Source organism: Camelus bactrianus, chromosome 2 (genome assembly GCF_048773025.1).
Source record: "Camelus bactrianus isolate YW-2024 breed Bactrian camel chromosome 2, ASM4877302v1, whole genome shotgun sequence".
Classification (NCBI taxonomy): domain Eukaryota; kingdom Metazoa; phylum Chordata; class Mammalia; order Artiodactyla; family Camelidae; genus Camelus; species Camelus bactrianus.
In genome coordinates this window covers 28,879,598-28,892,022 of record NC_133540.1, presented here as the reverse complement: position 1 = coordinate 28,892,022, position 12,425 = coordinate 28,879,598, and the positions used below count along the sequence as shown (strand labels likewise).

Here is a 12,425-nt window from a genome sequence, read left to right as displayed (position 1 = left end):
AGAAGGAATACTTCTAACTCATTCTATGAATCACCACTGCCCTACAACAAAACCAGAAAAAGAAATTACAAGAAAACTATCAATATCTTACATTAGACCAATAACTTACATTAATAAAAATGAAAAAATCCTCAGCAAACTATTAGCAAATCAAATCCAAAAAAGTCCAAGAACTATGTACCATCACCAAGTGAGATTTATTCCAGGTATGCAAGGCTGGTTCAACATTTGAAAATCAACTGATGTAATCACATACACATAAGAAAATAGCTGATTATATTAGTAGATACAGAAAAAGTGTCTGAAAAATCCAACAGCCATTCATTTTAAAAACTCCAAATAGATCTAAGGATAGTGGTAACTTTCTCAACTTGACAAAGACTATCTACAAAAAGCCTGCAGCTAACATTATGTTTAATGGGAAGAAATTCAATACTTTCCCACTACAATGAAGCAAAAGGCAATAATGTCCCCTCTCACCATTTCTTTTCAATATTGTACAGGATGTTCTTGTTAAAACAGTTAAGTAAGAAAAGGAAATAAATGATACACTGATTGTGAAGGAACACATAACACTGTCTGTGTTTGCAGATGACATGATCACTATGAAGAAAATCTAGAACTGACAAAATAAATCCTGGAAATAATAGGTGATTACCACAAGGTTGCAAAATACAAAGTTAATATAAAAAAGTCAATTGCTTTCCTGTGTGCCAATAATAAACAAGTGGAATATGATATTTAAAACACAATACATTTACATAAGACTCCCCAAAATGAAATACTTAGATATATACTAACCAAAATACAATCAATATCTATATGAGGAAAACAATAAAACTGATGCATGAAATCAAAGAACTAAGTAAGTGGAGAAAAAATCCATGTTTGTGGGTAGGAAGACTCAGTACTCTTAAGATCTATGTTATTCCTAACTTGATCTATAGATTCAATGCAATTCCAACAAAAATCCCAGAAAATTATCTTACAGATATCGACAAACCATTCTAAAGTTTATAGAGAGCAAAAGCCCAGAATAGCCAACACAGTATTGAAGGAAAAGAATACAGTTGTAACACTAATGTTACCTGACTTCAAGATTTACTAAAAAGCTATAGTAATCAAGACAGTGTGGTACTGGCAAAAGAATACATAAATAGATTGATGAAATAGAGAGTCTAGAAACAGACCCACATAAATATAGTCAACCAATCTTGACAAAAGAGGAACACAAGCAAGACAATGAACCAAAGGTACTCTTTTCAACAAATGATGCTGGAACAACAACACATCCACACCCAAAGAATCTAGACACAGACCTTAAACCCTTCATAAAAATTAACTAAAAATGGACCTAAATGTAAAATTCAAAACTATAAAACTCCTAAAACACAACACAGAGGAAAATCTAGATGACCATGGATATGGTGACATCTCTTTAGATACAGCATCAAAGACACAATCCACAATAAAAAAAAAATTGATAAGTTAGACTTCATTAAAATTAAAAACTGCTTGGCAAAAGATAGTATCAAAAGAATTAGAAGATAAGACACAGACTGGGAGAAAACACTTGCAAAGGACATATCTGATAAAGGACTGTTACCCAAAATACACGAAGAACTCTAAAACTCAACAACCAATTAAATTTAAAAAAAAATTAGGACAAATGACTTAATAGACACCTTACCAAGGAAAGTATACAGATGGCAAACAAGAGTAGGATACAAAATGCTCCACATTATATGTTATCAGGGAAATGCAAATTAAAGAAACAATGAGATTACCACTACACACCTACTACAATGGCCAAAATCCAGAAGACTGACAGCACCAAATGCTGGTGAGGATGGGGAGCAACAAGAGTTCTCATCACTACCAGTGGGAATTCAAAATGTTACAACCACTTTGGAAGATAGTTCAGCAATTTCTTACAAAAGTAAACACTTTTACTATTCAATTCAGCAATCTCACTTCTTGATGTTTATCCAACAAAGCTGAAAACATACTTCTACAAACATACCTGCACAAGCATGTTTATAGTAGCTTTATTCATAATTACCAAAACTTACAAACAACCAAGATGTCCTTCAGTATGTCAATAGATAAACTGTGAACATCCAAACAATGAAATATTATTTAGCCCTACAAGAAATGAGCTATCAAGCTATGAAAAGACATGGAGGAATCTTAAATGCTTATTACTAAGTGAAAGAAGCCAATCTGGAAAGGCTACATACTGTATGATACCAACTATATGACATTCTAGAAAAGACAAAATTAGCAACATAATAAAAAGATCAGTGGTTGGGTTCGGAGGGGAGTGGGATGAATAGGCAGAGCATAAAGGATTTTTAGAGTAGAGAAAATATTCTGCATAATACCATAATGATGAGCACAAGCCATTATACATTTGTCCAACCAAGATGGAGTAATAAGCATAATATAGCCTCACTACTTTGTGTATTAGAACTAAAACTATAGAAAAAATATACAATTTTAAAAAGCATTTTCCTAACTACTCTGGAAACTGAACAAAAGCAGGTATATTGGTGCAGGAGACCTAATACTTGGAGATTACCCATTTTAGAGGTAAGAGTCTCAATCTTCACCTTTCTCTTGTAAAATATGACCTAAGAATGAGTCCTTGGCTCAAAGTTGGTCCCTGTCAGACATTCAGGTAGCTAATATTCTGAGAAATACTGTCCTTCTGGTTAGAGACACTGAGAAAATGGGCACTTACAGGCTAGAGAGGCAAGGGGGAGTCCTAAAAATAAGCAAACAAGAGAGAAGGAACTTGAAAATATGTGTAAAAACCTGCAAAAGCCCTAAACTGACCCAAGAGATGCTCATGTATGGGACAGACTCAGACCAGAATATCAAGTCTTTCTAAATTGAAAGAAGATTTGAATTATTACCAAATTCTCGGCCTAATCCCTGAGTGGTACATGTGCAAGAAAGACCCAAAGCAAGACAAGAGAGGTTTTTAAAATGAAGTGACATCAGAACCACCACCCACAAAGGATAGGTAGAACTTGTGATCTGATCCTTCTTGCTGAAACAAAACAAAACAAATCACATTTGTTAATGGATTATAAGACACAGAATCTATAAAAGATAACACTTATAATGTCCTTGACATATTAAACAATACTGAATGTATGAAGAACCAAGAAAATGTGACTACTTCTCATGGGAAAATACAATGAACAGATGCTAATGAGATAGGCAAATTCTTAGACTTAGCACACAAAGATTTTAAAGAAGCTATTACAACTATGCTCCAGAAGGTAAAGGTAAATACAGACTAAATGGATCAGAAAATAGCATTCTCATAAAAAGAAAGAAAACATAAAAATTCACCATGTTGAAATTATAAAACTGAAATGTATAATAGTTGAAATAAAATGTTCATGAGATGAGCTCAATATGAAAATAGAAAAAGCAAAGAAAAAGTTTATAAACTTGAAGATCATGTTTATCACACATATCAAGTTTCTATATAAACAAAGTATCAAATCTGAAGAACAGAGAGAAAAGTGATTCAAAGAAACTAAAAAGAGACTCAGATGTGTATAAAAGCTCTAATACTCACTAGAAATCCAAATAAAAGAGAAAATATCTGAAACAAAAAAAAATGTTTTAAGATAAGGGCACAGCTCAGTGGTAGAGCATGTGCTTAGCGTGCACAAGGTCCTGGGTTTAACCCCCAGTACTTCCATTAAAATAAATTAAATAAATCCTAATTACCCCTCCCAAAATTTTTTTAATTAATTAATTTTAAAAATAAAACAAGGGCTTAAATTTGAATGATAATAACAAAGAAAATGAAACATCAGGGAGTATAGAGGAGTGAGGAGAGACTAAAGAATATGTCCTGAAAGCAAGTACAAAAATCTAACACATTATATTAGCAAAGAAAGAGTGGATTTAACACAGATTTCTCCTTAAAAATCACGGAGGCCAACAGACAGAAAATATTTTAAAGGACTGAAAGAAAAAAACTAGGAACACAGAATTCTCATGCAACAAAAATATTCTTGAGTGATGAAGGCCAAACAAAAATACTTTCAGAAGAAAAACTAAGAAAATATGCTTCCCTCAAAACTATTCAACAAGAAATGCTTCCCTCAGGAATGAAGGAAGATCCAAAGAACTGTAAATTTCTGAATAAATGTAAGTTTTTCCTTCTCTTAAATTCTTTAAACTACTTATTACAAGTGGAACTAAAAATTGTAACATTGTCTATGCATTAGATGTAAAATGGAACAATGGTGGAAGTTAAAGGTATCAATGTACTTGCAAAGGTTCTGTATTGTATTTGAAAAGGTAGAATATTAACACTGGGTATACTGTGAAATTTCTGAAGTAATCATTAAAAAAACTACACAAAGAGATCCAAAACTAAATAGAAATTTTAAAAGAATTCAAATACAAAGAAAAGGAGAAACAAAGGGGAAAAAATTATACTGAGACAAATAAATAATTAAATGCTAGATGAGGATAAAGCCTTATCAAAAATTACATTAAAAGTCAAGTTGAAACACAATGAAAAGACTGAGTGACTCACAGTAATAAAACATCCAACCATATACACTATGTGTATTAGTCATTGTTTTCTATAGAAAGAGAAGCAGCAGGATGTGTATATACTCAGAGAAAGACAAATATTTATTTTAAAACATTGGCTCACGCAATTGTGAAGGCTAAGTACAAAATCTACAAGATTGACAAGTACTTGGGAGACTGAGGAAAATACTGTAATTCAAGTCCAAAGGTATTATGTTGGCAGAATTCCTTTCTGTTCGGGGGAAGGTAAGTCTTTGTTCTATTAATACTTTCAACTGATTTGATAAGCCCCACCCATATTATGGATGGTAACCTGCTTTACTCAAAGGCCACCAATTTAAATGTTGACTACATCCAAAAGATACCTTCCCCAAAATATCCAGAATAATGTTTGACCAAACATCAAGATACTATGGATGGCCCAGCCAAAATGACACAAAATTTGCTATCGGATTGTGTCATGAAGAAATTCAATTAGGGGGTGGGTGTATAACTCAGCTGGCAGAGCGCATGCTGAGCATGCATGAGGTACTTGGTTCAATTCCCAGTACCTCCATTTGAAAAAGAAAAAAAAAAAAATTCAATTAACTATAAAGATAGAGATAAATCAAAAGAATGGGGAAAAAAAGATACACCATGCAAACCCAAAGCAAATAAAGCTGGATTAGAAATATAAATACCAAACTAAGTAGATTTCACATCAAAAAACATTTCTAGGGGGAAAAAAGGTAATAACATAATTATAAAAGCATCAATTCCCAAAAAGACAACAATTCTAAATATAGTTGTACTTAATATCAGAGTTAAAATACATGAAGCAAAAAAAATGGTAAAAATACAAAGAAAGAAAAATAGAGAAAAACATAATTATAGTTGGAGGTTTCCATAATCATATCTCAATAAATGACAGAATAGGTAGACAAGGGTCAGTAATGGCACAACAGATCTGAAGAACACTATCAACCAAGTTAGCCTGCTTGACATTTACAGAATACTAGTATCTACTAATACTGAATATCCAACAACATCAGAATACATGTACTTTCCCAGTGCATATGGAACATTTTCCCAGATACATAACCATATTCCAGACCATAAAGCAAGTATCAATAAATTTAAAAGGATTCAAGTCATACAAAGATCCTCATAGACCATGATGGAATTAAAATTCAAACATGATCTCTGGAACACACTTTCAAATTACAAATGGATAAAACAAGAAATGAAAAAAAAATTATTTTAAATTGAATAAAAATGACATTAAACTGAAGTGCTTAGGAAGAAATTTAAAGCACTAAACACCTATATTCAAAAAGAAAAAGAGTCCCAAAACAGTGACAATCAATAAATTTGATGAACCTCTGGTCAGACTGATTTGGAAAAAAAATAAAAAATAAAAATTATTAGTATCATAAATGAGAGGTAAAAATCACTACAAGCTTTTCAGATAATTAAATGAAGGAACAACTTTATATCAATAAATCTGACAGTTTAGATGAAACAGACAACTCCTTGATAGATACAAATTTACCAATGTTCATCAAAGAAGAAACAGATCACCTAAACAGTCCTGTATCTATTAAGAAAATTGAATTTATAGCTAAAAAGATCCCTACGAAGAAAACTGCATGCCTAGGTAACTTCACTGGTAAATTTTAGCAAACATTTAAAGAATAAATACCAACAATTCTATACAAACTCTACAAGAAAATTGAAAGACTAGGAGATATTTGCCAAACCATTCTGTGGGGTCAGGACTTACTTTTACATTTAAATCAGTAGACTGAGTAAAGCAGATTACTCTTTATAATGTGGGTGCTTCATCCAATCAGTTGAAGAACTTAACAGAAAAGAAGACTGACTTTCCTAAAGGAAAAGGGAATTCTCCTGGCAGACAGCTTTTGGACTCAAACTACAACATCAGTTTTCATCTGGGTCTTCAGCCTGCCAGCCTAACCTGCAAATTTTGGACCGGTCAGCTTCCACAATCACATAAGCCAATTCCTTAACATAAATTTCAATTTCTCTTTCTCTCTCTCATATACATACACATACTCTTTACCATTTTAGTTGTGTTTCTCTGGGGATCTCTGAAAATATACTCCTTAAGAATAATGTATAAAAGGTAGGGAATAGCTCAGTGGTAGAACACATACTTAGCATGCACAAGGTCCTGGGTTCAATCCCCAGGACCTCTACTCAAAAAAAAAAAAAAAAAAAAAAAGATGAAATAAAATAATTTTTAAAAAAAGGAAAGAGATAAGAAAAAGAAAACAAGTAGCTATAGAAAAAATAAGGATAATGCTTAAAGTCATCTTCTCTTGGAGAGAGTGAGTATTGAAAGGTAGCAAGTAAAGAATTTGTAATAGAGGTTTAATGGAGGAAATTCATTACAACTAGAACACTAAATTAGTCACTGTAACTGATCGTCCAGCAAAGTAGCTATTAAATTTTTGTGGCCCCAAAACCTTCTCATTAAATGAAAGATTTAAAACAAAAGTATTCTCTTTTGCTGCTGATGATTGTTATGGACTGAATATGTGCTTCTTAATTCAAATGTTAAAGCTCTAAGCCCCCCAGTGGCAGTATTTGGAGATGGAACCTACAAGAAAGCAATTAAGATTAAATCAGGTCATAAAGGTAGGTCCCTCATTGAATGGGATGAGTGTCCTTATAAAATGAGACCAAAGAGCATGCTCTCTCTCTTCCTGTCTGTGCACACACAAAGAAGTCATGTGATTAAACAGGAAACAGCTATCTGCAACCCAAAGGGAGAGCCCTCAGCAGACACCAACCCTGCAGGCACCTCGATCTTGAACTTCTAGTCTCCAGAACTGTGAGAAAATAAATTTCTGGTGCATAAGCCAACTGGACTAGGGTACTTTGTCATGGCATCCCAGGTAGACTAATAAAATGATGATTTTGGATTGGCGTGGAAGAGGTAATATTTTAAAGGGATGATAAAGATCTTCTCTTGGCTCACAATTGAATCCTACTATTCTAAAACCTAAACATAATGCTGCTGAAGAATTCAACATTACAACAGCTGTGTAACATCACTAACCACACAAAACACTGGAACAATTTGCCTGATCTGTCCTCACATTAAATCGTAACACAGCCTCTGTAATTAAAGATTTGTTGTAAAAACATAACACATGAAATAAAGGGATCTTATATCTTAACTCATTTTATAAGATCCAGTAATACTTTTTATATCTAAAAATCTACCATTTCCAAACTAACCTCTTATATAAAACATATTAAAATTGTCAATATGTTGAACTCTTACCGTAGCCCGTTCCTTTGGTCAAAAGCAGGTATCATAGAGTTAGGATGTTCTGCCATTAATGCAACGAGCAGCTGCAGAACGTCCATTAGATTGTCATCCTAAAACCATTTCAGAATTTTTTAAATAAAGAAAAATAACTTAGTTGAACAATGGCTACTTCTTAAACAGTAAAAATTTCAACTTTAAAAAAATAAGTAGACAAATGGACAAATATATGTGTTTTTAACAAACTAGTTCTTTACATATACATATTCATCTATATAACTCAAAATATACATCAAATAATTAGATAATTTCCTAATCAAAGATATAAAATGTCTCTTACATTATATTGTATCAAGATTTCCTAAAACATACTCTATAGATACAAGCGATCTGACTTTCAGGTTTGTTTTTTTTTTAAAAAAAAAAAAAAAAAGGAAAGATTATACATCAAGAAATTGGGGGAGGAGGAGAAACCAGGTTGTTCTTTTTTATTACATATTACAGCAAGACATATTAAAGCCTTTAATATGCTAACAGATGTTGTGAATATGGTAGTGGTCTTGGGGGAAACATATTGTGTATCATTTCCTAAGCTTATTTAACTAGGACCACTTTCAGCACTGAGGCTGTCAAGAAACTAGTTCCGAAGGAAAACCATTTAGGAAATGATAGCTGGATAGTTCTCATATATTATCTGTTGTCTGGATTAAAGATATTGATGATCAATAAATGTTTACTGAGTCAATATACTACTGTATGTGGTATAACTTGGTAACATTTGCAGAATAGCAGAGGAACACACGTGAGTTCTGAAATCTAGAAATTTCAAGAAAATCCTTCACAGGGAGGTAGGGGCAGGTGGGAGGGTATAGCACAGTGGTACAGCGCGTGCCTAGCATGCCTGAGGTCCTGAGTTCAATCCCCAGGACGAACATTATAAATAAATAAATAAATAAATATAAATAAACCCAATTACCTCCCCTCACCAAAAAACAAAAATTTTTTTTAATTCTTCACATTGAATAATCCAGTATGGATGCATACCATTAGGGCCAACATGGCAACACTAACCCAAGAAGTAAAGAGAAGCAGCAGTTACTCATCTCTGTTGCCACCACCTCCAGGTTTTTCTTCACACCTTTGAACTTCTACTGTGGTAGCTACCTGAATATTTAATTTTCAATATGCTAAGAAAATGATCTAGAAGTAAGGTACTGAGCCTTTGTAAAAGTGTTATTTCAAGGACCTGAAAAAATTCCTGACTTAATAGTTTCAGAGAAAACAGAAAATCACTGTGACTTTCAGTTTCTGTCTTGTGAAATATTTTGGTTTCAGGGTCAGAAAAATCTAAAATTATATCCTACTCTAGACAAAAATGAAATCACAGTCATTAATGTTTGTTTCAAATATAAGTGAATCAGGAAATTTACCCCATTCTTTTCTGCCCCAATTAACAAAGATAGGTCCAAACAGTATCTCTTACCCATTAATGATTTTAAAAGGTACTATTTCATGCTGTAACAGATATCTGTAAACTCACAAGACATGAATTATAACATAGGAATGTAAGTTATAATATAAATGTTGTATTTTATATGAAATCAATTTCCAAATTCTCCTTATTTAAAACACATTTAATCAGATAATTTATTTAGACTACATCTGGCATATTTTACATTTTCCCAGTGCTAAAAAATATTTCAACCTATTTATTTTTTAGCCTCCTTTTCAACCACATAATTTTAAATTGATTATAAATGAGCTATTTAACTTAACAGTATTTGAACATGCAAAATCAGTGGGAAGATGATGTTATAAATTAAAAAGTCCAATCATTTTTGGTCATTTTTGTTACCTATTTTTCCATTTGTTAAACTGGTTCCTGGAAAAACACTGAAAGTATTCTCTGGTTTACTTTATTATTAGGTCAATGAGATCTAATTTTAACAGCTTTTAAAGTCTTTCACGATTATTCTCAGAGGAATTTTGTGGTATAAAGAATATTTAAATGAAGGTTCCTAAGATTTAGTTCCTAGATACATTTACTCTCCATTATAGTTATATGATTAATAAAAGATTTCTTTAACTTTTTTACTTTTAAAAAAAGCCCATAATGCAGCTTTAAAAAATAAAACCACAAATATAAAATTCAAATGTTACCTCATGCATAGTGAGAAGGTAATTAAGGATGGCCTGTAGCTCATCTTCCTTTACTCCAGAATCCTTTAAAAACATAATACAAGAATCTTACATATAAAAAACTTAAAAAAAAAAAATTATACACATAGATTTGTCAATGTGGTCAGCTGCTATAAATATAAAAGATAATGGAATATAGAATCTAAATTTAAAATAAAAATTGGAGGAAGCACTAAAGACATGCCATATGCAAGACTCTGTAGAAGTCAAAGGAGATCTGACATCAGAATCCTGTTTTGAGCATCTTATGACATATAACCTATCTAGTAAAGCTACAGAATCTTGAACTAAGGAAAAATAATAAACAATAAGTAAAAGGATATTACTCACACCTATCACTCCTCTAAATATACAAGACAATTTTTCTATTTATTTTTTTCTATTAAATTTGGAGTAAAATGAACAGTTGTTAAATTGCCAGGTTAAAATGTCAGGTACTAAAAATTGAATAGTAATTTCACTGGGAAAAACACTATTTTAAAATATGAATTTATTATGGAAAATTTCAAGCTACTGTATTAATTTATTAACCATAAAGCTGAAATCTCAAAAAAGAACTGTAAGAAAGAGAACTAGGAAACAAAATACACTAGGTAAAAATAGAAGCAGACAATTCAAGGGATAAATTTTTTAATAAATAGAAATAAACTATCTGAGTCTGGAAGATATAGTAAAAGTTAGATCTACTTACCACAATATTACATGACAGCTAATAAAGCATTAAATTGTAAGAGTAAGAAATAAAATGATACAGGAAAATACCGAATAGAATATTGGCCACAAACACATTTATATACTGCCATCTCACAAAACCAAAACACATTCATTAAAAAATAATATTAAATTTTACTTTACCTGTAATAGAATGAAATGGGGAAATGTCATCATTTCTAAAGGCCTATATACATATCATGGACATTTACACAGGAAAATTGTTTCTCAAAATCTGAATATCAAGTACAAGGAGACCCTAAAAATGAAACCTCCTTGAGAGGCTTTGTTGACTCCTGCATCACCAGTTCTAAGAATAGCACAAGTAACAGAACTCAGTAAATATTTGCTGAATGAAAGAATGAATACACTTGAACTCCTAGACACAGAAATTCATGTAATATATATTACAATTAACAATCTCCAAGTCTGCATTAATGTTTATCAACAGATGCCTAAGAAAGAAGGACAAAATACAAAGGAGTAAATAAATATCTCTCAAAGTGTTTTCCTATTAACAGAGCAAAGAGTAAATAAACCAAGATTTTATTTTATGTGAAATTGTAAGTTACAATACACACGTGCTATAGGGTAAGAAATACAAACTCACCTTCATCACTAATTGCTTAATGAACATCAACAAGAATGCTCGTAGGGAAAGTATTTCTTTTTGATTAGGTCGTGGTCCATCTTTAAAAAAAAAAAAAAAAAAAAACACACATACTGGGTATTTCAAAGACATCAAAGCAAATAAAATACTCATTCCCAATAGTTTTTCCACTTATTTACAAGAAGCATAAAGGTCAGTCTCCTAAAGAGTTTTATGTCTCTAAAAAGACAAGCACTCAGTCTCACATGCAATTGTATATACTACGCTCTAAATGTACAAAATAGGTTATGTTGAAACTGCAATGAAGAAGTTTGTTTTTGAGGAAAGTCAAAGGAATTTCAAAACATGAGGCAATAAGTTAAATCTGTATTCCACAGTAACATGCATTTATATTTTGTTTTAAAAGACTCTCTGAGAATGTTACTATGGTAACATAAGTTTACAAAGAAAGAAATCTAAACTTTGGATGTGAATTTAGTATTTAAAAAACTTTTTTTCTAGTGTTACCATTGTATAAGCAAACATAAAAACCTCAAAAAGTTTACCTCAACACAGTATCATTCATGAAGAAGGGAAACATTATGCTGACTACCTCTGACGAGTCTCTTCTTCTTGAAAAAGTCCTTGGTCACACATGGCTCACATTATAGTCAATTTTCATGTCTCAAACATATAATTCCAAAGAAGAAAGTTTTTGAAACAAAACACCCATTGTTCTAAGATACTAATTTAGGTAATTGTTCACCTCATATTTTCTGCACTTTTCCTCCCACTAATCACTATATACAGCTAGTCCCTAGACCACCAAAGCATAGGACCACCATGACCTTGAACAGATCAATTAAAATAGGAAGAAAATTGTTTAAAATTTGTTCCATATGACAATTCCTAGACAAAGAACAGGTTAGAGTTACAACAGAACCACAAAATTCATCCAGCTCTCTCACTTGAAGTATGAGACTTTCCCAAGGTCACTAATCAGTTATAAAAATCAAAGCAACAATACAATACTAACACCCAGGACAGGACATGATACACCTACAGCACCATGAAATAATT

The 12,425-nt window shown here is 31.9% G+C and overlaps 1 protein-coding gene across 5 annotated transcripts in view; it reads right to left on the bottom strand.

The window, feature by feature from the left end:
- The window catches only part of LRBA (LPS responsive beige-like anchor protein), a 620,528-nt gene that overhangs the window by 505,929 nt on the left and 102,174 nt on the right, over positions 1 to 12,425 (bottom strand). For all 5 annotated transcript variants that reach the window (XM_074377442.1, XM_074377438.1, XM_074377451.1 and 2 more), the window contains 3 exons: positions 11,367 to 11,446; positions 10,007 to 10,069; positions 7,862 to 7,959 (listed from right to left, as the gene is read on the bottom strand). In XM_074377442.1, the coding sequence (XP_074233543.1) occupies positions 7,862 to 7,959; positions 10,007 to 10,069; positions 11,367 to 11,446 (241 nt within the window). The remainder of the gene's footprint in view (positions 1 to 7,861; positions 7,960 to 10,006; positions 10,070 to 11,366; positions 11,447 to 12,425) is intronic.